Here is a 24483-nt window from a genome sequence, read left to right as displayed (position 1 = left end):
TTATGAGGGGCAGAGGTAATTAGGTTGGTTGGCTTGTTTATTTAAACGGAGGTACTGGAGATTGAACCTAGGACTTCATACACGCTAAGCATGCGCTCTACCACTGAGCTATAACCTCCCCCGATGAAGAATAAAATACATGTTTCTTTACTCATTCCCCGCTGTGGCCCAAACCCTGCGCCAGACCCTAAGAGGGAACAGAGATGAGTAAGACAGATGCTGCAGCCCGAGGAGCTCCATGCCAGTTAGGAGCAGCGCGTAGGGGTGGCTTCTGGAGACACGCGTCCGCGCGAGAGGAACAAAGTGCTCCGGAGTCGGGTGGAGGAGGGAGGGTCGGTTCCAGATTCCTGAATGAAGACACAGCTCTCACTAGGTGTTCTATGCGGTGCAGCGCATCGTGAGATGCACGGACGGGGGAAGCAAGGCAGAGGACGCCAAGCAGCCGGCCGAAGTCACAGGGCGACCAAGAGGCACGAAAGGGGTCTGGCCGCAGGCTCTGCTCCCGCACGTCGCAGGAACGCCTCAGGAGAGGGGGCAGTGAAGCCTGGCTGCAGGGATCCGGCCAGGTGGAAAACGGACAAACCCGGAAAACACGTGCCTAGTTAAGACCTGATTTCCTCGCTTTGTCCGCCGTCCCCGCTAAGTGGCGGGAGCGAGCTCACGCGTGCGCAGAGCAGGGAAAGAAGAGACAGCGGCTTCCGCCGCCGCGTCCCCGGAACTGCTTCCATGGAAACAGTACTAGCGGCCCAGGCGCGAAGATCTCGCGGTGCCTCGGAGGCGGAAGTGACGTCACCGCCCTCGAGGCCCTCCGGTGGGTCGCCGGTCCTCGTCCCGTGCGCGCCGCCCCTGCCGCTCGGCCGCCGGGAACATGGCATCCGCACTGGAGCAGTTCGTCAACAGCGTCCGCCAGCTCTCGGCCCAAGGTGAGGCGCTGGGCCGGGCCGCGAGGCCCCGCGAGGCCCGAGCTTGCGTCCGGGCTGGGCTGGGCTGAGGGTCGCGGCGCTGGGGGCGGGGCTGACGAGCGCGAGCGGGCCGCCCCTCCGCCCGGGCCCCGGCCTGCGTTCCCGCCCGCGCCCCGCCCCGCGCCCGCCGCCGCCGCCGCCGCCGCCGCCGCCGGCGGTGTCCGACCCTCCCGGCTCCCGGCCGCCCCTCCAGACCTGGCGGCGCGCGCGGCCCCCCGGGCTCTGCCTGCAGGTCCCTCCTGGGGGCAGAGCTGTGACCGGTGCTCTTAGGCCCCTGATTTTCATGCCGTCGCATCACCTGAGCATCAGGCCTTGGGCGCAGAGTTGAAGCAGTTGGCTGCTGCTGAGTTGTCCGTTTCCCTGTTTCTTCATCTGCGAGATAGAAATGTCCCCGCTCCACGGAGGTGTGAGGACGGGGTGGGCGGAGCCGTAAAGTCTGGGGGCTGCGTGACCTTGGACAGGCACCCGTCCTCTTTCCAGCCCTGTCTCCACGTGTGACGACGGCAGGTGCTGTCCACCTCGCTGTCCGGAGGTTATCTGAGGAGTGTGGGCAGCTCAGTGCAGCGGGTCTGTCCCGGTTCCCACGTTGCTGCGACAAGTTAGGTTCACAGCTGAGGCATAGACTTGCGGTCTGCAGGAGTGAGGAAGCTATCCCTTCCTTCATTTGTGCCCCAGACCTCAGTTTCTACGTCCTGGGGTGCAGTGTGCTTAGATTTGGGTTGGAATCCTGTCTTAGTCACTTGGTGTGCGAGTCACTTAATTTCCCTGGGTCAGTTTGCTTATTTACAGGATAGAACAAGGGCTGTGGTTGTGAGCGTCAGTCAAGCAGGATTTCTGATGTGAAAAAGCCTTGCACATGTGCTCTGTCCAAGACACAGCTTTTGGAGCAGTCTGCCAGGCAGAGACACATGACACTCCCACTGCCCCGGGCTTCTGAGGCTCATGCTCCCCAAATAGCAAATGTCGAGTTTCTGTTTCCTCTGCCCTTACTCAGAATTTTCTAACGTGAACATTAAGTGCAGGGAGTGTTATAATTTCCAGCTTTCTCTGGTTAGAGGAAATTTTGTCGGCCACCGGGCTGGTTGGGCTCATTTCAGATACACCTGGTGGGACTTAGGTTTGCTCTCCCCTTGGCCTGCCCGAGTTACCTGCCTTACGATTTCAAGGTGACCCTGCATTTCTCTTCGATCTCGACTCAGGTTAGGTTATTTAATTGGGAAATAAAGGATGGAAATGCTTATTTCTGGGTGGTTAAGATCATTGCAAGTGTAGGGTAGAGAGTTAAAAAAAGGGGGGGAGCAAATTAATTGAAAGTAGTTTCTTTCCTGCCAGTGAGATCTCTGCTAAAATGATGGTGTGTTGGCATTTCCCAGGTCAACTTGTGTTGCTATCCTGAAAGAGTATGCCTGATGAGATCATGGGCTTTACTACTGTTTTGCAGTGAGTGTGACACTGATGGAGTATTTCCTTTATTTTTGGTAAAAATTTAAAAAGTGTAGTAAGAAACTCTGGAGTAGAAATGATCTAAGTTCCTAGCTACAGCCTCTTGGATTTTAAGCATTATACTACTTAAGTGCCTTTTAATAGGAAAAAAAAAACCCATCAGCTACTAAATAGAAATAGCTGGTATGGCTAGTTGAAGTTGACAGTGTGGAAGAGCACTACTGAAGGAGGCAACTCGGGGTTAGTGCCCAGGGACATACTGTACCCTCCACCACCACCAGAAAGACAGCGCTGGGACCTGGGAGTGTAGAGTGTGGCTGTGGTCTCTGTCCTTAGAGTAGCCCATTACGACGGATGCGTCCACGGCATCGCTGATCATCAGGGAAATGCAGAGCAAAACCACGATGAGACGTCACCTACACCTGTCAGACAGAGAATAACAAATGCTGGCAAGGATGTGGAGAAAAAGGAACCCTCCTACACTGTTGGTGGGAATGTAAATTGATGCAGCCACTGTGGAGAACAGTATGGAGGTTCCTTAAAAACTAAAAACAGACTTACCATATGATCCAGTGAGTCCCACTCCTGGGTATATATCTGAAGTAAATGAAAACATTAATTCAGAAAGATACACATACCACAGTGCTCATAGCAGCACTATTTACGACAGCCAAGATACAGAAGCAGCCTAAGTGTCCATCAACAGATAAATGGATAAAGAAGATGTGGTGTATGCAATGGAATATTAGTCTTAAAAAAGAATGAAATTTTGGCATTTGCAACAACGTGGATGGACCTGGAGGGCATTATGCTAAGTGAGCTAAATCAGAGAAAGACAAATATTGTATGTTATCACTTACATGTGGAATCTAAAAAATAAAGCAAACTAGTGAATATGACAAAAAAGAAATAGACTCATAGATTTAGAGAAGATACTCATGGTTACCGGTGGGGAGAGGAAAGGGGTGGGGGGCCACATGGGGGCAGGGGATTGAGATACAAACTGCCACGTGTGAAGTAAATAAGCTACAAGGATATATTGTAGAGCACAGGGAATGTAGCTGCTATTTTATAGTAACTATAAATGAGATGTAACCTTTAAATATTGTGAATCACTATCTTGTACACCTGAAACTTACATAATTTTGTAAATCAGCTATTCCTCAATTAAAGGAAATTCCATTGTCAAGGGAAGGGAACTGGTGAGTCTACCTCAGTGCACCGATTCTGGCCCCATCGATTCTGTGCTTTAGTTGTTAAAACGTCACGTGGTGGACTAGGGGAGAGACCAGCTGCTAAGCAAGCAGTGTGTTCTGAAGCCGGAGAGGACCCAGTCTGTCCACTTGAGTGACCTGCCATCATGGTCCCAGGGGAGCAGAGATCCCAGAGGACGAGTTAGTCCGGGAGGGGCCCAGGCTGACTGAAGAGGAGTGTGGGGCGGGTGGAGGGAGGGCAGCCGGTGAGGAGGTGTCAGGGTGAGAGGTCGTGGGACAGTTGGTGAGTGAGACCTGGGAGACGCCTGGACGTCCTCAAGCCTGGAGAGTAAGGTGATTGCATTGGCACTTTAGAAGGATCAGGCAGGTACCAGGATGGAGTGTGGGCTGGAGGAGAGATGGAGAAGGCAGAGCCCTTGGAAGGTGACGACGTGGTCCAGACAGGCAGTGATGGTGCTCTGCATCACGGCGGAGGGGAGGGAGGGAAGGGAGCTGGAGGCTTCCCAGGCAGCTTAAATCATAGTTGGTGGCATTTTGGATCCAGGAGGGAGGTGAGGGGGTGGTGATGGTGGCGTGTGCACTTCTGGCTCAAGGCCTAGAAATGGGAGTTGAGGGAATGGGGACCTTTGGGGCCGGAGGAGAGTGGGGAGTTGTGCGGAGGCCGCAGGCTAGGTCGTGCCGCACCTCTGGCCTTTCCTGGTCATCCCCTGCAGTGAAGGAGACACGAGAAGTCATCTTCAGGCCCTTGCAGGTCGGAGGCATGAAGCCGAGACTTGACTTCTCTGGTTTGGTCAATGCGGTAACTGAACGTAGTGTTGTTCTGTTTTCCAGGGCAAATGACGCAGCTCTGCGAACTGATCAACAAGAGTGGGGAGCTCCTTGCGAAGAACCTGTCGCATCTGGACACGGTGCTCGGGGCTCTGGACGTGCAGGAGCACTCCCTGGGCGTCCTCGCCGTTCTGTGAGGCCCCTTCCTCTGCGCTTCCGTGCTTGCTGGGACTGAGCACCGCGCACTTGTGGGCTTTATTTTTTGGTGTAGGAAGTAAACAGCATTGGGCCCTTCTGCACGACGAAAGTCACGGCGTCACGCTTGCATTTTACTCATCCCAGCTGACCATTGCTTTTATATTTTGTTGTAGTATTTTTTTAAGTCTTATGTTTATACAGATTTTGAAATTTATTTTTTAAAAAGGAATGGCTACCTCAGGCATGGGCCCTAGGTTTGCATTTATCTGAATACTTTGATCCATGTAATCTGTCGGATTCTCCACTTTTCTAATTTGAAAAGGGAATAGGGAGGAGTGATGGAACAGGCTGGGTGACGGGAGCAATTACCCACAAGCCAAACTGCCTTGCTTCAGATTCCCTTCGGACAAGTTCAAGCTGGGTTTTTCCTTTTTCGGTGGTGGTGGTGGTGGTGGCGGCGGCATTTTTTAAAAATGGAAGTCGTTGATGTGCAAGTTTAAGCCATTTTAAGACCAAGTTAAATACAGCTTGTTTCTGTTGGTCTGTGGAACTCTTGTGAGTCTGTGCACTGGAGAGCTGAATTCTCTTCCTTTTGATGTTTTAGTACAAATTGGGGTTTTATAGTGGCCACAAAAGTTGAAATAATGTAGATAAACTGAGAAGAAACTGGCCTCAGGTGAGGTCTGGCTTCACTCACCCTGGGGTTCCTGAGAGGTGTGTGTCAGGAATAGAGTGTGGACAGGCGGAACAGCCAGGGTGGAGGGTCTGCGCTGTGCTCTGCGGGATGGTGCTGCCAGCCACGTGTGCCTGTTTGAACGTCAGGATTCGACTCCTCAGCTGCACTTGCCACATCTCAGGGACGCAGGACCTGCCCACTGCCCCTGGGCAGCACAGATGTGGACTGGGGCCACCTCTGCAGAGGGTTCTGCCACCTGGGGCTGGCCGCTAAGGGTGTCTGCCATCTGTGTTTTCTGATTAAAAGAGCAGGCATCATGTTTTATGTGCACGTCAGCTTGCACGCTGCTGTACGTCAGGTGAGATGGTGCGTGTGAGAACATTCAAGGCTGTAAGGCGTTCTCCCCCGCGTGGCTGTCAGAGAGAACCTGGAACAGCCCTGACCTTGTTTCCGGGCCCCCAGGCTTGAATCTCTGTTCCTCCGGTTACTAGGCGTGGGGCCCTGGGCTTCTTATTTTTATTTATAAAACGGAAATCTCAGTGCCTTAGCGACCTGTTGCGAAGCCCAAGTGTGGACACGCTGTGATCCCAGAGAGCGTGGGCGTGGGTGTGAGTAGGCGTGCTGTCACGGGACCTGCGCAGGTGGCGCTGCGAGGACCGGAGGATGATGAGGCAATGCTTTCCAGCTCATGTTTCTTGAAATGAGTTACAGCTGTTCATTGAAATAAAAAGGAGCGTAAAGTTCACTTGGAAGCAGTGTCTAGGCGGTAGCAGCTTCTGTGATTTCTCCCCCGAAACCTGTTCCCTGCCCCCTCGCCGCCTCAGGGTGTTCACGCTGGCTCCTGACGGCCGCATGCCGAGTGGCCTGGGCTGGGTCATCCTCGTCATCCCTCTCACCGTCGCGCTCCCTCCTAGCCTGCCGTCAGCGCTGCCTCCCCGCTGGACCCAGCACCCTGAGTCCTGGGGCAGCATCTCGCACCTGAGCCGTGGTCCCGCCAGTCTGCAGCTTCAGTCCCTGCCTCCAGGCTGTTCCCCCAGGCAGGGAAGAAGGGGGGGGGGTTCCAGTGGCTGGCCACGTTGGACCTCAGAGGAAGATTTTTTTTAATTGGTTAAAAGTTTATATTCAGTTACTGCACGAGTATTAGATGATCTGATATTTGGCTTCATTTAGTGGAGTTTTCTTTTTTGTAAGTTGTTCTTTTTTGGGTGTGTTCTGTTTCTTTTTCTTGCCTTATTGCTCTGGGTAAAAATTGTTATTTTATAAGATTATTTTTCTTAACCTCTATTTGCACCTGTGTTCTGTGTCTTGATTGTGCAAAGAACCGGGCCGGGAGACTCTCATGGACTCTGGTTCTTCAGCTGTAAAAGCACTGTGACTCCTCTAAAGTCACAGGGCGCTGGGCAGGATGGACTTGTGAGTAAGCGGCTTCCGCGCCTCCCCTGGGGCCGTCAGGACAGGGCTGTCTTCTCTGCCGCAGGTTTGTGAAGTTCTCCATGCCCAGCGTGCCCGACTTCGAGACGCTGTTCTCGCAGGTCCAGCTCTTCATCAGCACTTGTAACGGGGAGCACATCCGCTACGCGACGGACACCTGTGAGTGGAGCAGCCTTTTCCTCTTCTCCGCGGGATGTGCTCTGCCCTGTAGTCATTTATGTTTTCAATATTCTGTTATTGTTACATCCAGTTGCGGGGCTTTGCCATCAGCTAACAAATGCACTTGTGGAAAGGAAGCAGGTAAGAATGTTGTTCGAGTATTTATAGTTCCATTTAACGTGACCTAACGTGTGCCGCGGACTGGCTTGCTAGGTGACGGCTGGGTCCTGAGCGTCCTGCCATGGTGTCTGTGGTCCCCACAGAGCCCGGGCATTCGCCGCACAGACCTGTGCTGGGGTGGTGGGGTGGCCGCCGCCTGTGTTTGAACTGCCCTCTGGAGCCCTTGGTGTTGTCACAGGCAGCTCTTCCGTTTGCTCGCTAAAACTTGTAATTTGTTTTATGGCATAATTCTAGCTGCACAGAAGGTTGTCAGCATGTATGATTAGCTGCCATGTGTGCCCTTCACCTGGCTTCCACTCTTGCTCATTCTTGTCTCTCTTTTTCCTGAGCCTTTGGAGGAAGTGGCAGACCTGGTGCCCCTTATCCTAAGGACCTCGATGTGAGTTCCTTAAAAATCAGGACGTTCTCCCCTGTAACCGCAGTGCAGTGATGAGCACCAGGAGATGAGCCTTGATTTGACCTTCAGCAGCTCTGACCTTATTCAGGCTCTCCCAGTTGTTTCTCTAATGACTTTTATGACACGAGAAAGTCTCAGATTGTGGGATACATCGCACTGTGGTGTCTCTTTAGTCTCCTCGGTCTGGTAAACTCTTTTCTTTCTTTTCTGTGACATTGACACAAGGTTCTTTTTGATTTGAAATTGAGCTGTAAGACTAGTGGTGTGGAAGAGACTGAAGACAGAGCCGGATGGCATTTTGTAGGAGAGCGGCATAGATGGTGACAGAGAGAGAGGGTTAAAAAAGCCGACAAGCCTTTGCTGGAAGAGACGTGTGACTTACCCGGTTATCTGACGTCACAGCTCCTCTCCAGAAACGAGCTGTGCCTCCCTCGAGGCTTGTTGTCCGTGGTCAGGGCAGGAGGACCATCTGCCTGTAACTTGTGGTGTCGCCTTCAGCAGTGAGTTACTGTCAGGCAAGGGGTGCTGGCGAGTACGTGCAGGTGGTGCCTAGGCCGCCCTGTGGGAGATGCCAGCGTCCTTCCCCACAGGCTTCTTGAGCATAGGTCTCGGCTGCTGTGAATCACTTGGAAAACTTCTGTTTGTTTAGCTGTAAAGTATAATGAACTGTTGAGAACATAAAATTGCTTTGGATAATTGATCTTCATTGTAGAAAAGAGTCTTTATGGTTTAAAAAAATCGTACTGAGTTACTCTAAGTGTCACAATAAGCAGCTTAAGGAAACGTTTTCGACTGACTAGGAAGGGGAGCTTCCCGAGGGGCTGGGGGACCGCCCGTTGTTGCGTAGGGAGCTGTCGGCGAGAGCACAGGACCCAGCGCGCGGCTGCCCGAGGCCTCAGCTGAGGAGGTGTCGTCTCCCGCAGCCCCTGCGAGGAATCGGCGTCCTCAGGCAAGCCATCGACAAGATGCAGATGAACACAAACCAGCTGACCTCGGTCCATGCCGACCTCTGCCAGGTGAGCAGCCCGGGTGCGCCGCGCCGTCTTGTTCTGGGTGCTTCAGAAAGCGGAGTAACGTGGTCGGTAAATGTAAGACAGAGGACTTTCTGGAACGTGTGAATTCGCTCCTTCTGCTGAAGCCTGCCAAGTCCGGCTAGAGCGCTGATTTCTCTGCGTTTTCCGCAGCTGTGTCTGCTGGCCAAGTGCTTCAAGCCTGCGCTCCCGTACCTGGACGTGGACATGATGGACATCTGCAAGGAGAACGGGGCGTACGACGCCAGGCACTTCCTGTGCTACTACTACTACGGCGGCATGCTCTACACCGGCCTTAAGGACTTCGAGAGAGCCCTCTACTTCTACGAGCAGGTAGTGGCCCTCCAGGGCCCCTGCGGCCGCCGGGATGGGCACTGGCATGTCCGCGGCTGGAGCCGTGGGTCCCGGCCTGGGTTGGGGGTGAGGGTCCGTTCAGATTTCAGTCTGTTTCTGTGGCCAGGTGACCAGTGGTCGCCCGCCCTGGAGGGGAGTGGGGCAGTGGAGGGAGGAGTGGGCTGGTCCCAACCTTGCCACTGACTCCGTCTGATGAGGGTTGGGGTCTGAGCTTCTGGGGAAGAGTGGAATGGACCGGCCTTCGAGGTGTCTTACCGAGTAAAATGTCCTCCCGGCTCGTGATTCAGAGGACATTAAGGAGGACCCTGTGGAAGGCCCCTCGCACCCGGGCGTCCGAGCGATGAGACGGGCTCCGTGGTTCTGGGTGCTCACTCAGGGCCTGGAAAAAGACACACGGCACTGGCTAAAACCAGTGTTATATGACAAATACGTAAGATGTTCATAAGTTCTGTTTTGTTCAGAGCACCTGTTGAGGGAGTGAAAGAGACCCCAAGATTTCGAGGAACTCACTGTTTGTCTGAGATGCTCGTGGAACCGCACCCCCACGCCCGTGACTGGGCGTCGCCCCAGTGGGTGGGGCTGACAGGCATTGCCGGGGGCGCCTGGGGAAGCTGACCAGAGGGTGCTGGTGGGCAGGGGCAGTGTCACTAAAGGATGTGTCTTGTCAGGTGAAACCCTCCAGGTGACTTTAAGTTAAGAGCACACAGACAGCTGCGGACACACACTTGGCTGCCACTGGCTGCCGTATCGCTTCATGGCCCAGAAGACTCCCCGTGGAACACTGCTGGTCTGGGATAGCCGGGGGGTGGGCACTGACGGGCCAGAATGCAGTGCACTTAGAAAACATCTAGCGCAGGTGGTGAGGACGTAAAAACAAAACAGTTCTTGTGTTTCGAGATAGACTTTTACCTGGTAATTCCCTCTTCTGCCCTGATGACAGGCACTATCCAGTGTCAGCCTCCGTTGTGCCACTGTGTGCTGATGATGTGCCTTGGTTAGAGATGGTGTTAGTGCCTTAATTTCAGAAGGCGAGGCAGATTTTTTTTTTTGCTTTAAAAAAAATTCCAAAAGAAGGATATACTGGAAGAAATTCAGATCTCAGCCTTATTAAGTAAACAGTGAGAGCAGTTTCGTCCTCAGACCGCAGCGCAGATGCACCGAGCTTCCATGCTCCCGACCGGTGTTCCCCTCAGCAGACCCAGGTGGGTCACTGTGAAAGCAGTGTTGCAGAGGGGGAGGGTACAGCTCAAGTGGTAGAGCGCATGCTTGGCACCCAAGAGGTCCCGGGTCCGATCCCCGGTACCTCCACCAAGCAGAACTCAGTGAAGAAACCTCATTACCTCCCCCTCAGAAAGCAGTGTTGCACAGACCCTCACGCGCTTACAGGAGTGTTTCTGTGGAGTCATTCTCAGGAGAGGTGCCTTCCAAGCTCAGCGTCTTGGGCTTCGGTTTGAAATATTTGGGCTGATTTGGTTGTGGTGGTTTTCAGTTCTTAACCTTCATAAATCCACGTGAAAGAAAGTGGATGGAGATGGGTTGGGGATACTTGCAGGCCACGATTCCGATGAGGCTTATGTCCAGAACATACAAAGACGTCTTATGTTCAACAATAGAAAAACTAGAACTTCTAAATGGCAATGGATTTGAATGCACATTTCTCCAAAGAAGACATACAGGTGGCCAAAAGCATCAGGGAAGTGCAGATGAAAACCACAGTGTGATGTCAGTTCACAGCAGGATGGCTGAAACTGGAGAGACAGCCAGCTGTGAGTGCTGATGCGCACGTGGAGAATTTGGAGCCCTGGTGGTTGCCGGTGGGGGTGTCAGAGGGTGTGGCAGGTTAAATGCAGTCTCCACGTGGCACAGCAGTGCCACTCCCAGGAGTGCGCCCAGGAGCAGAGGGCCAGCGTCCACGCACAGTGGCAGGATTCCTGAGGCCAGAGGGTGGAAACAGCCCAGGTGCCCGTTCACTGAATGAACAAAACGTGGTCTCTCCGTACAGTGGGGTGGGGCGCCCACATGGGTGAGCCCCAAAACGAGCCACTGAAGCCGTTCACAGAGCCCACACGGTGCCCTTTGGGTGAGGACATCTGGGAGCTGTGCAGGAGGGGAGCGGGGCCGGGGAGGGGAGGTGGCTGCTTGGGAGTCTGGGGCTTCTCTCTAGGGGGTGAGAATGCTCTGAAATTAGGAGTGGTGCCGGTTACCCAACGTGGGGAAAACACCAAAGCCCAGTGAATTGTGTGTGTTCCAAGGGTAAAGTCTATAGCCTGTGAATTATGTCTCAGTAAAGGTGTTACAAAAAATAATAGGACATTTTGCTTAAGTTCTTTTTTAAGTTAAGTGAATTAGGTGAGTCGATGAAATACGAAGCTCATTAGGGCACCCCGTGCGCTTGGCTCGCCGTGGGGAGCGCTGCCCTCACGCCCCCCCCCCCCCCCCCCGCAGGCCATCGCCACCCCTGCCATGGCCGTCAGCCACATCATGCTGGAGTCGTACAAGAAGTACATCCTGGTCTCCCTGATACTGCTCGGCAAGGTGCAGCAGCTGCCCAAGTACACGTCTCAGATCGTGGGCAGGTTCATCAAGGTGAGGTGTAGGCGCAGCTGCTCCCCTCAGTGACGTGCTCTGTGTGCGGAGCTGTGCTGTGCACGGGTCTGCCGTTCTCCCTCCCAGCCCGACGGCAGCACCGGGCAGCAGGTATCTGCTGGGGTCACAGCCACGGGCCTGGCGGGTCCCTGCTGCCTTCTGTCCCGGGCGGCGGGTTTCCCCTGTCTGGACCCCGAGCTCTGCTCACCGAGCCTCTGTTTTCACTTGAGGACGTGACTTAATTTTTTCTTTTTTGATCATACGTGCTCATGGTTTTTTGTTTTTGTTTTTTACATTGAGGTCACAGTCATTTTGAGAACAATCTTATGCCGATCCTCCTTGTACAAAACTCAGAATTTCCAGAGATCTCTGAAAACCACCCTGTGAGAAGACCCCTGTGCTGTCTGTTGAGGACAGCCAGTGCCGTCCTCCCCCCAGGAGACCCTGTGGTGGCTGGGGCTCCGGCTGCCGAGGCACAGGTGGGGGAGGGGGCACGTGAGCTGTCCCCTGGGCCCCATGGCGGGTTGTCCCCGTGGCCCTCGAGTGACTCGTTTTAGAAGGAGCACTTTTATGAAGTGGCATCCTCCTGACGCGGCACCGTCCGCGGGAGCAGTGGTTTGTTCGTGGCGACAGCAGCAATGGCAGGGAGCAAACAGGCTCGGAACAGATACAGGTTTGGGGCCGTGTCTGCCTGTGCTCCTCAGGGCCGCCCAGCTCCCTCAGGCCTGTGCCGGCCCTGGGATCGCCTGTACCCGTTCTGACCGCAGCGTGCTGCGGGGTGGGGGGCAGGAGGGAGCCCGGGAGCTGGGCTGTGCTTGCCTGCCTCCCAGTGCAGCTCCCGGAGAAGAATCGGGGCTCGGTGGGGAGAAAAGCCCTGCGTGCCCTTCCGGGTTCGCGCTCTGCTGCAAGGTTGTGGGTTTTCAACAATAAACTGCTCCACAGTGAGTCTCTAAAGCAGGCGTTTGCTTTGGGTGAGTCACAGCTCGTCAGGCGGCAGCAGGATGAAGGGCTGTCCGTGTACTGGCTCCAGACGTGGTGCTGTGTGTTCTGCTTCCTGTTCAGATTTCATTCCTGACTCTGTCTGGTTTCCTCCTGCCCTCAAACCTGCAGCCTCTCAGCAACGCGTACCACGAGCTGGCACAGGTCTACTCCACCAACAACCCCTCGGAGCTGCGCAACCTGGTGACCAAGCACAGTGAGACGTTCACCCGCGACAACAACATGGGGCTGGTGAAGCAGTGCCTGTCCTCTCTGTACAAGAAGAACATCCAGAGGCTGACCAAGGTGCGGCTGCTGGGCGGCTGCGCCCAGCCCCTGCCTCCCCTGCGCCCAGCCTTCCCCCCCCACCCCCCCGCCCCACGCCCGGCCTCCGTCTCCCCGCGCCTGTCGTGCTCGGGAAGCGGGTGCAGGGATGAGGTGCGGCAGGGTCGCAGTCCTGAGGACTCGGCGCGTTTCTTAGACTTTGACGTACATGTTTCAGTCTAGCGCAGGGGATTTGAGAAGCGGACAGGTGACAAGGAGGACAGGTAGGCAACGTGGCTTGCCTGGGAGGCAGGGAAGGCAGCCCGAGAGAGGTAGACAGCCTTGGGGGCAGAGGGTGACGCTCTGAGCTGGCCTGCCCTCTGCGTGGGCATGTGTGCCCTCAGGCCAGGGTCACATGGCCACGTGCAGTTCAGCTGTGGGAGGTCAGCCTGTGTAGTTTTTATTTTCACGATGAAAGTAAACCTGATCGGTTTTGATCATAGGAAATGTGCTTATTACGGAGGGTTCACGCAATACAGGAAAGCGTAAAGGGAAACGGAGCCCCGAGAGCCAGGAAGGTGGGGCCGCAGGTGGTAGGACCCTGCGGAGGAGGGGGGGCAGCAGCTCAGGGCTGGGGGACGTGGTGACCGCACACCCTCTGCCCTGGGGCGGTGGGGGGACAATGGTGGCTCTGACAGCGCCAGGGCCTGGAGAGGCTGGTGGGGGGCCGAGGAGGGCGTGCTGGACGGAGTAACTGTGGCCTCCTGACTAAGATCAGCAGAGGCGTCGTAAAGCTGGCTTGTAGGAGGGAAATGAAGAGGAGGAAGAGAAGGCAGCTAGAGAGCTTGGAACGGCTACCGCTGTCAGCCGGAGCGAGGCCAGCGCGACCCACAGGCCGGAAAGCCCGGCCCTGAGAGCTTCGAGGTCGCCGGCAGCCTGGCTCCCCACAGGGTTTTCTGTTTGTCCCGGTGCTCTAGGTAAACTCCTGTCCCCCCGCCAGGAGGACCCCTGGGAAACAGCCACACCTGTACGCAGGAGATTAGTGCTGGGAGTTCAGATGAAAAATCAAAACGTTAACGGGTACGAGACAGTGCACGTTGAAAATAGCGTTAAATTGCAGAGTGGCAGATAAAGGCGAAATGAAGAGTTAGAACTTGAGGAATCTCGTGAGTCGGCATCACTGCAAACGTCAGTGGCTGTCTTGCAAGGTCGGCAGCCTCGGGCCATCGTGTGGAGCAAGGTGATGGTGTGGAGGGAGGAGCCCGGGTGGGGAGTGCAGCTTTCTGTTGTGGGCTAGATAAACCCAGAACAGGAGCTGCCCAGACACGAGGGTCAGTCCAGGGCTGGGCAGGGCCCTGCGGCCACCAGTGTCCTGGGTCCTGTGCGTGCTGCCTCACTGTTGACTGGGGGCCGCTGGGGCGGGGCCGCTGCAGGGTGTGGCCTCGTGTCCCCGAGAAGAGTAACAGAAGGGGAAAGGCGAGGATGGTCTAGCCTGGCAGGCAGTCTCGTTCTGATTCAAAAGGAGAGGAATCAGGAGCTCTCAGAAGTCTCAGCAGGTGTGCCGGTGTCGGTGTTGGGGACTGGCGGCATGTCCCAGGGCATGGCTGGCTGGAGGGCAGCTGTGGGCAAGGGGTCATCACGTGGGGTCAGGCCTGCGCCGTACTGATGTTCGGTGGGCGTTTCTCTGGATCCCCTCCCCCTCCTGTAGGTGTAGACACTCCCGTGTTCTGCGCCTGCTCTTGGTTCGGTGCTGTCACCGTTGCCATGGCAGCATGAGCCGGTGTCCTGGCGACCTCTCACGCACTGTGTTGCTCAGGAGCTCGTCCTCTGCTGGCCAGCCCTCTTCTGACAGGCGTGCGTGTGGAGGTTCCTACTTACTGTGAAGTAGGAAACATGATAGTTCTGTGTGTTTAGAAATGCTCTCTTTTGAGTCCTCATCGAGTTAAAGCCCTTGGGCACCTCTTGCAATTAACAATACTTTCATTTCTGGGGGGTGCTACTCTCCGAACTAAAGTATATGTGTAGTTTTTGGTCACTAGCTTATCCAGAATTTTCAGCATCACTCTCTCGAGTGCCTGCTCAGAAGCTGCTGTCGTGGTGACCGTCACCACCTGCCCTAGAAAGGGAGCTCGCTCTCTGAGTGTGCTCCTGAAGGGGTGTTTTCACGCGGTCCCAGGTGGACCTGCGGTGAGCTCTGGTCTCCTTTGAACCCCTCATCTGTTGACACGTTTTAGCGTTGAACTTTGAAGGATAAATATGGTTTTTTTCCAGTATTATATTCTTTAAAGGTGATACATTGATGGTACAGAGTTCAGAGATAGAGCAGTCTCCGGCCAGTCCCTCTACCCCAGCCGCCCTTTCTCTTCCCCGGAGGCAGCCAGCATTCCAGTTTCTTGAGCCCCTTCTGGAGGTCACCTGGGTACCTGCGAGCGCATCGTTCGCGCGTGTGCCGCTCATCTGCAGGCTCCCTTCCCTTCGCAGGCGTGAGCACTGTGGGCCCTGCCCTGCCTCCTCCTCTGTGTTTAGTGTAAGCGTAGCTCGGGCCCTTTCTCACGTCGTCACCCCTCCACAGCCGCAGAGCGGTCCTCTGTGTGACTGTGCTGCACTGGCGAACCTGGCTTCGCCGTCGCACATGGAGGCTCCTGTCCTCTCCCACTGGGGGCGGCCCTGTGCATCTGTCAGGAAGCCTGTGCGGGCTTCTGTCTCACGTCATCACCCCCCTAGGAAGCTCTCAGGTCATCTGCACAGCAAAGAACTGTTTTGTATAGTCATGAAAAGCAGTTTTCAGTGGCTCAGTGCAACTCTGCATGTTTAATGCAGTTTCTTCCGTCAGTGCTTCTACTTGTGATTGATTAGCTTCTGAATTTCAGACCTTTTTAACGCTGTCGTTGCAAGACATGGCGAGTCGTGTGCAGTTATCTGGGCCTCAGGAGGCAGAAAAGTACGTCCTGCACATGGTAAGTGTGTTTACATTTTTCAGAAGTTCGTGGATTCTTTCCTTGTGAAAGTAGCAGGCGTTCATTATGGAAAATATAAAGCAGGAGAAAGGGGACGTCCACTGGGCGTGTTTCTTGACTTCCTCTCAGTCTGGGGCGTTGTCGGGTCACATGTGCTCACGTCGTGTGCACGGCTGTGTCCCGTTTGTGCTCATTGTTTGTGTTCTCGTTGGCGGAGACTTCGTAAGCACCACTTGCAACACTCATGAAGTGTTCGATGTGCACAGAGGCACCGAGCAGCGCTGCCCACCTGCTGGCTGGTGACGAGGGCACAGACCAGTGCCTCCCGGAGGGCCAGCCCGGCCCTGCTGCCCCAGGACAGCCCGGCAGCTCAGCCGGGTGACGGTGGCCTGACTCGAGCCCTCAGCCCTCACGCACCGCGCTCAGACCCAGCTTCGACGTCCAGACGTCTCCAGTACACCTGACATCCCATCCGCTTCCCAGTTTCACATGCTCGCTCCCCAGTTTGGTTAAATGACTACATGGCAACACTCCAAGCTGAAATAGCATGATCTCCCTGCCTGTTCAGATGTAAAGGGCGTGGCTCTGACCTGAGCCACCAGAAGCAAACCCAGGTCCTCAGCCCAGGGCAGGCACTCTCCTTGTGTGCGGAGGGCACTCTGCCTTTTCCTCCCAGTGACCGCCCCGCCCCCCCCGTGGTCTCAGGGGCAGTGCCCGTCGGGATTAGGAGTGACAAAAGTACTTTCAGCTGTGATAACGGAGCGCCTTCTTTCTGTGGTTCAGCTTGCCAGTGCCTGGAGGTGTTTCAGCCTCACCCTCAAAACAGGAACACCCCCCCAGACAAACAGAACCCGTCCGACTTCACCAGCCTCTGAGTGCCTGCCAGGGGCATGTGCTATCCCAGGGCTCCGCCGAGTGGGTCACCCTGGACCCTGGTCTTGCCCAGCGGCGGGAGGGAAGGGGTGTGCGAGTGGCGAGGACACGGCCAGTGGAATGCTCAACCGACACGGACAGGCCTGGACAGGCTCTGGCTCAGCCGGGGTTTCGTCTGCAGGGGATACGTAGCATTTGTCAGGGCCAGTGTCTGAGGACGCTTCTGCTTGTCAAGCTGGGGTGCTGCTCCCCTGGCGGCAGGGCTCAGGGGTGCTGCTCGACCCTGCAGGGCAGGGGACAGACCCCACGAAGAATCGTCTGGCTCACAATGTTAGCACTGCCACGCTTGGAAAATCCTGTCCTAGAGAGTAAAGTTTAGAAAGGCAGGGATTTTCCTTTTCTTTTAATTAAACTATTTTTCTAGAGCAGTTTGAGGTTCATAGCAAAATTGAGGGGAAGGTACAGTGAGCCCCACAAATCCCCCGCCCCCCATATGCATAGCCTCCCCCACTGTTGGGACCCCCCCCCCCCGATGGAACGTCTGTTACAGCGGCTACACCTGCACCAGCAGGTGTGTGGTCATCACCCAAACCCCAAAGTTCGCACCAGGGCTCATGCTTGGTGCTGTACGTGCTGTGGGTTTGGACGCAGCGCAGGGACACGTGTCACCATCACTGCTCTGCCTTGTGCTCCGCCTGTTCACCGCCCCCACCCTGGTCTCACGGACCCCGCGGTTTTGCCTTTCCCAGAACGTCACGCAGTAGGAGCTGTGCAGCGTGCAGCCTTCTCAGACCTGCCCCAGCCCTCCCTGTGGCCAGAGAGGTGGCTGCTTTCCTGACCTCTGACATCTTTTTCAGTCGTGTCCTACTCTTGAGCTCTGTAATGAAAGGACACACATTTTGGGTCCAGTTTTTTTGCTCGACATTATGAGATTCGTGCACTGTGTATAGAGTTGTGGTTTATTCGTTTCAGGGCCACGGTGAGTAAAGCTTTCTGTTCTCACTACGAGGACGTTCGCGTTGTTTCCAGGGGTAGTTGTCACAGAGAGCGCTGCTGTGGTGAACCAGGCCTGCGTTTCCTCTTGGCGTATTCCGTTCACTTCTTGTAGACACAGCTTTCACGCCTTTAGTTCAGTGTGTCAGGCTGCCGTCTGTTTCCTTAAGTAGCACCCGTCCCTTCTAGGCAGCTCGGCTCCACTGTGACCGGTGGACTCATTGCTGTCACCCGTGGAGTAATTTGTTAGGAACAGCAAACCTGTTTGGGATTTTTTGGCTTCCTACTTTTTCCCTTCATGGACAGGCTCTGGCTACAAGGGTCAATCAAATAAATCCCCAGTCATTCACGCAAGCGAAGACCGCAGACCTTGGCGCCGCCTTGGAGTCAGCACTGGCGGCAGAGTTTTCTTGAAGCATCAGAAGATTGTTCCTACTGAAATGAAAGTGTGTTAGGGTTTCATTTTTTTTTTTATTTTTATTTTTTTTACTTTTTTTATATTGAGTTATAGTCAGTTTACAATGCTGTGTCAAATTCCAGTGTAGAGCACAATTTTTCAATTATACATGAACATACATATATTCATTGCCTCATTCTTTTTCGCTGTGAGCTACCACCAGATTGTGTGTATTCCCCTGTGCTACACAGTATAATCTCTTTTATCTAGTCTACATATGCCTGTCAGTATCTGCACATTCTGAACTCCCAGTCTATAGGGTTTCAGTTTTTAAAACGCAAGGGTGCAGTGTAAATGATATCTCACTGAAATTGTTTGAAGATGCAGACACTTCGAAAACATTCCGCACACTGTGTGGTTCCACTTCTGTGAGATGCCCCAGCAGGCAGATCCACGGGGCTGAAGGCCAGTCAGTGGTCGCACATCTGAAGTATAAAGAAATGGCACCCAGTTGTTCGCTTTAAGGTGGTTAACTTACATTATGTGAATTTTATCTGAGAAAAATGAAAGGAGGGGTGTGTGTGTGTGTGAGACCCCTTTGCATCTGTACCGGCACCTAGGACATAATAGGTGCTTGATAAATACCTGTTGAATAAACAGGTGGTACTTAAAATACACATACGTGTTTGGTTGGTTGGTTGCTTTCCCCGTGACGTTTGTATTTGAACACTCCATACTCACATAGTGTTCAAGCCTAAACTGCTTTCCTGATTTCTCTCTTACAGATAGAAGATGGCGAGATTTTTGCAAGTATTAATCAGAAGGACGGGATGGTCAGTTTCCACGATAACCCTGAGAAGTACAATAACCCCGCCATGCTTCACAGCATCGACCAGGAGGTGAGGGCGAGCCCCAGGCTGTCCTGCCGGGCGTTTGCCATGTTGCACCTGAGACGCTGCCTCTGTTCCAGGGCCACTTTAGTTTTAAATACAAGTAGTTCCCAACTCATTTCTAAGAACATTTTATTTCCTAGAAAGTTAACTTGGCAATGGACTGCTTGAAACTGCCAGATGTGTGGCTGCAAGCAGATGGTGGGCTGGAGTTCTCGTCCCGCTCGCCGCAGCCTGCTCCTCTCCCGGAGCACTTGAAGGGTCTTGTCATTAGCACAGTCTTGTCCACACCCCACCGTCACTTACAGCACTGTGCCTCGTGTCTTTGGTGAGCCGTGTCTGGAGTTCCGGGTTGGAAGGTCAGGAAACCTCGCTCTGAGGAAGTGGGCGGCAGAGAGGGAGGCCATCCCGAGGGTCTCGCTGGGCAGCAGCCGTGGCGCCTCTGCGCCCTCTGCTGGGTGCTGTGCTGCGCGCCTCTGGTTCTGGACGTGGGTTGGGGGTGTGTGGGCGGTCTGTTTCCCACCTGCGATCAGGGAAACGGACTGGGCCAAACGTTAGGTCTCACTAGGAAACCTACAGGCAGCGCATGCCAGTACAGGGTGTCTCCACAGTCCTTGGTTGGTACTTTAAAATTTTAAGAAACTCGAGAACTGGAAGGTTTTTTTGGTGACTCACTTGATGGGAACTGTCCCCTGAAATGGTGTCTAGTCTTCACGCCCCTTAATGTGAGCGTTTCTAGGCCTCACCGCGGAAGACGCCGATGCGTGTGATGACGGCGTGCTGCGCCGGGCCCTGCCGGGCTGTTGGCTAACAGACAGCACTGTCCTGTGTTCACATTCTGAATCCAACAAACTCTGACCGGAAAACCCGTGCAGCCTCCAGGTTGCGAGCCTGTCGCTTGGTGTGCGTGGTCTAGGCTGGAGGGTGTGACTGCCCTGAGCCCTGCCCGGCGCACTCACCTGCCGTCCCCCACGCAGATGCTCAAGTGCATAGAGCTGGACGAGCGGCTGAAGGCCATGGACCAGGAGATCACCGTGAACCCCCAGTTTGTGCAGAAGGTGCGGGGCCCCTGGTGGGGAAGGATTGGGGCCCACCAGGAAAGTGAGCCTGGTTTCAGGTTGAGTGTTTACTTCCCAGAGCTCTTGGAAATCCCAGGAGTAAAGTTCACAGACGAGTGCTGACTAATGCCAGCGTTCAGGCTCCGGGCTGGGAGTGTTTGGGACGTGTCGGGGTCCCTGGGGTGGCCTGCCCTGAGTCGCATTCAGGGTGACGTCCTCTGGAGGAGCGGGTGCTGGGTGCTGGTGGGAAGCCCTCGACCAGGGCAGCCGTGAACACTGCCTCTCCCTCCTTTGCAGAGCATGGGCTCACAAGAGGATGATTCAGGAAACAAACCATCCAGTTACTCCTGAGGCCAGCGCTCGTCCTGCGTTAGAGGGAAACTGTCCCTCGGCTGGTGGCAGGTGTCGGGAGGGCAGCAGGAAGGACCAGCCACTTCGCCTGGATCCTGCCACGTTACATTTTGTTTTGACATCTTCAGTCCTGTGTGCTTTCAGAGAACCATTCTCTCTGCAAAGAAAGGAAAAAATTTTCAAACTTTAAAGCTTGTGGATTTATTTATCCTCAGATTAATGTTGTTATTGCATTAAATCTGCTTTTTTGTTTTAAATTATTTGAACATTGGTGTGTCTTCTGTATTACTTTTTTCCCCTCTGAGAAGTTTTTAAAGAATACACTGTGACCAGAAATAGCTTTTAGAAATTATTGGAAGATTTGAATCTAAAGTTGATTTCATTTGCCTTTAAAAAAAGGAGAAAGAGAAAGGCAGGCGAGGCCGCCAGGCAGAGGCTGACGGTTTAGAAGTGACGGGCGGTTGAGAGACGTGTGAGTCGCGAGTAACGGGTGTCGTGTGCTTTCTGGCCTTCGCTGCGCTGCACTCCTCTAGTCTCAAGAAGGGCTTTTTGTTGTGAAACAGATGCCAGACTTTCCTGCTTTTCTCCTGGAAGCATTTTCTGTTAATCTGCACGGCTGCATTTGGATGTGTCCAGGGTTGCTCCCTTCAGACCCTTGAAGTGCGTCCCCACAGGTTCGCCTCACTGGCCCCGCCATGCTGGGGAGGCTTTGTGAAGCGTGGTCAGTTTAAACTGGAATTTGGTCCTTGAAGAACGTTTCTCTCTTGCTGGTAACGTTCACTTTTTCAGGTGTGTCACGTGTAGTCAGTCACGTTTTCTTCATTTACAAAAAGAAACTCTGACACCTCGTGTCTAAAAGGTCGCCCTGATGGGCTTTGGGGTCACGGGCTTCATCGTGACGACAACTCCTGTGCTGCCAGGAGGCGGGCTAGGGCTGGCCCGACCCCGGCCCCGACAGCTAGGCCCGAGTGAGGGCTGCCGTGGCCTCCGCGGCCGTCCAGTCTGCACACGTGCGCTGCGTGGGAGGGACATGCTGCTGCCGCACCTGGGCTCCCGCCTGAGTGGTCACCAGAGCCGTTTGCGTGAGTAGCTAAGACTTGCTTTCAGTTAATTCTCAGCAGCACATCACACTCACGGCACCTGCAGCATTTTGGTGGGGCCCGGAGATGGTGAGTGTGCACCTAGGGAGTGAGGGCATCTGAGGCCCTAGGCTGTGGCCCGGGCTGGGGCTTCACTGGTGGACTCAGGCTGGTGACTTCTCTAATTTTAATTGTTTTAGGTTTAATTTTGGGTGGAGGTAATTAGGTTTGTTTGCTTGTTCAATTAATTAATTAAACGGAGGTGCTGGGCGTTGAACCCGGGACCTCGTGCGTGCTTAGCACGTGCTCTACCACAGAGCTCTGCCCTCCCCGACCCTGGGGGCTTTTCAAGGTTGTCTTTTCGTGGTAATCTCAAATGTTAATAAATACTCTGGATTTATGAGAATAATTCATTTCCCTCAGAATTTAATACTTGTATTTCCATTTGTGTTGGTGCCATGTGAAGCCCCCCAAGGGACAGTGTTCAACTTTCAGTATAGACTTTTTTAGAAGAGTATGCTTGGTCTGAGAGATCTCCAGTTTGGGATTGTCGATGAAAATAATAAAAAATCAAGAATAAGAACAAAAGTTTTATTGGAGCCAGTCTGAGGACCAGCCCTGAAGCCTGCTTCCCAGATGACTTTGAGAAACTGCTCCGGAGATGTGATTTCGAGCACAGTTTTATATCTTGTCAGAACAAAGAACACTGAACAAGTCAGGGGTACATTTCTTCAAGGTTTCAAAACAAAACAAAACAAAAAACCAGATCTGCACATACATAGGACTCAGCGTGGCCTGGGCACCTGGGACTGGAGTCTTGTCGTCGAAGGAGGACCAGCACTGGCGTCCCAGGAAGAGGGCACTGAATCTTTATTTTTGACATGGACACTCTACTTCTGGCCAGTGTGCCCTTTTCTTTACTAATTAAAGCAGATGGACTGTGTATGTTTGATAGGCCACAAACAGGCTATTTTAGCATAAAATTCAAGTGAACTCATGTATAAGCCAGAATGACTTCCCTCTATCTCAATATGTGAAAATTAAATTCCTTTATCAAGATATACTGGCGTAAGGTATTCTGTAAAGAAACATCTGGTTGCATGTTTTTGAAGTGGCTGTCGATGTTTTCTGAGCCAAAGAATAGTGGGCAAGAAAGGAATGGAATTTTTCTGCCCTGCATGGAAGGCACCTCCTTTATTTCGTTTAGTAAATTGAAATCCCAAACGAAGCTGGAGAGTAGAATGTTACTGTAAAAGATACCAACTCGCCTTAGTAACAGAATAATGCCTGTGTAATCTAACCAGGGAAAGATACTTTTACTTCTCCAGCAAATAGTTTGGCAGGGGGGAAAGCTAAGTCTTGGCTTTCTAAGCACGCTGAACTGCTGGACCTTCCTTGTTCAAGTTCTCTCCTCCATGCCAGTGGTCAAGTTGTATTCTAATTCTCTCCTGTTACTTGCTTTTCAAAGATGCAGTTTTGGACTTGGACGTTTTATGTTTCTGGGTTGCAATGTGAAACAATAGCCAATTTATAGAAGAAAACCATTATTTGCAGGTATGTCTGAGCAGTTGCAAGGGGCCCAGAGAAAATAAACGACTGGGTGAGATTCTTGTGAATAGGAAAATGTGATGGCTGGCTACTCTTTAGGCACTTAAATTACTTAATGGTGGTGAACAAAAGACAAAATCCTATCTGTAGCCTTTCCTAAAATCAAAAGCTGAAGCCAGAGACCTTTCACTAATTGTAAAAGGCATTTAATAAGACTGGAATCATAATAGTCTGTAGAAGTATATCATTAGACTAAAAAGTAACCACTTGGGATTTAACAAGTAGCTAGTGTTATATTAAATCGCCAGCTAATAGGCAGCTAGTATTAGATTAAACACACACACAAAAGCTGTCAGTTGAATTTTTTTTTCTTGTGGATGACATTTTTTTAAATAGACTTTATTCTTTTAGAGCAGTTTCAGGTTCACAACAGAATTGAGCAGAAAATACAGAGTTCACACATAGCCCTCCCCACCCACACATACATACTCCCCTACCCTCAACATCCCCCATCAGTGTGGCATATTTGGTACAATCGATGAACCAACATGGGCACATTATTATCAGCCAAAGCCTATAGTTTACATTAGGGTTCACTCTTGATGTTGTACATTCTGTGGGCTTTGACAAATGCATAATGACACGTATCCACTATAGTACCATACAGAATAATTTCATTGCCCTAAAAATCCCTTGTGCTCCATCTATTCATTCCTCCCTCCCTCTCCCCAAACCCCTGGAAGCCATGATCTTTTTATTGTTTCTGTAGCTGTGCCTTTTCTAGAATGTTATTTGGTTGGAATCGTACAGTTTGTAGCCTTTTCACACCGGCTTCTTTCATTTAGTAATATGTCTTTTAAGTGTCTTCCATGTCTTTCATGGCTTGATCTTTTTTTTTTTTGCTGCACATATATTTTAAAATTTACATATATGTACTGTTCATTGTTTCTAAGAACGTTTAGAGCTTTAGTTTTTTAAACTTACATAGTTATCAAGCGAATAAAGCCAACCACAAAACAAGAATTAATTAAAAAAGATACGTACATCCCCGCTATTAACAGCAACATTATTTATAACTGCCAAGATATGAAAGCTTCCTAAGTGCACACCAATAGATGAATGGATAAAGAAGGTATGTAATAGAACACAACTCACCCATAAGAAAGAAGGGTATTTTGCCATTTGCAGCCCTTCATTCACTTTTTTTCCACTTCAAACCCAGAATTTTATAACGGGCATAAATATTTCCATTGCATCAAAAACAACAAAATACCTAGAAATAAACTTGACCAAAGAGGTTACCTATACTCTGAAAACTGCAAAACATTGATGAAGGAAATTGAAGATGATACAAAGAAATGGAACGACAGCTTGTGCTCTCGGATTGGAAGAATCAACACTATCAAAATGGCCACACTGCCCAAAGCAGCCCACAGCGCCATCGCAGCCCCCGTCAAAATACTCACGACACTCCTCACAGAACTAGAACAAACAAGTCCAAAATTTATAAGGAACCACAAAAGACCCCGAGCAGCCAAAGCGATCTTTCGTAGGTTTTTTAAAACTTTTTGTTCTCTTTTCTTACGGTTTGATGACTAGAGAAGGTCCTTTAACATTTGTTATAAGGCTGGTTTGGTGGTGCTGAAATCTTTTAGCTTTTGTTTATCTGTGAAGCTTTTGATTTCTCCATCAAATC

The 24483-nt window shown here is 52.6% G+C and overlaps 1 protein-coding gene across 4 annotated transcripts; it reads left to right on the top strand.

Moving 5' to 3' along the window:
* The first annotated feature begins 764 nt into the window (after positions 1-764).
* Positions 765-20426, top strand: COPS3 (COP9 signalosome subunit 3). 4 transcript variants are annotated; one of them, XM_074341940.1, is made up of 12 exons: positions 765-923; positions 4451-4580; positions 6739-6851; positions 6943-6992; positions 8352-8444; positions 8613-8792; positions 11259-11399; positions 12510-12683; positions 15512-15598; positions 18647-18760; positions 19729-19809; positions 20107-20426. In XM_074341940.1, exons 1-12 carry the CDS (start codon positions 869-871, stop codon positions 20158-20160), a joined length of 1272 nt encoding a protein of 423 aa, XP_074198041.1. In that variant the 5' UTR covers positions 765-868; the 3' UTR covers positions 20161-20426. The 4 variants fall into 4 exon arrangements, with proteins under 4 accessions (XP_074198041.1, XP_074198039.1, XP_074198040.1 ...); XM_074341938.1 differs by having other exon boundaries at positions 8229-8444; XM_074341939.1 differs by lacking the exon at positions 15512-15598 and having other exon boundaries at positions 8229-8444.
* Positions 20427-24483: the final 4057 nt, after the last annotated feature.

The sequence above is a fragment of the Camelus bactrianus genome, chromosome 16 (genome assembly GCF_048773025.1).
Source record: "Camelus bactrianus isolate YW-2024 breed Bactrian camel chromosome 16, ASM4877302v1, whole genome shotgun sequence".
NCBI lineage: Eukaryota > Metazoa > Chordata > Mammalia > Artiodactyla > Camelidae > Camelus > Camelus bactrianus.
This window is presented reverse-complemented; position numbering and strand designations above follow the sequence as displayed.

Excerpts from the sequence above, each read along its gene's own strand:
- COPS3 (XM_074341938.1), top strand. The coding sequence starts at position 869 with ATGGCATCCGCACTGGAGCAGTTCGTCAACAGCGTCCGCCAGCTCTCG. Across the intron at positions 924-4,450 it reads CCGCCAGCTCTCGGCCCAAG|GGCAAATGACGCAGCTCTGC; the intron begins GTGAGGCGCTGG and ends TCTGTTTTCCAG. Across the intron at positions 11,400-12,509 it reads TCGTGGGCAGGTTCATCAAG|CCTCTCAGCAACGCGTACCA; the intron begins GTGAGGTGTAGG and ends TCAAACCTGCAG.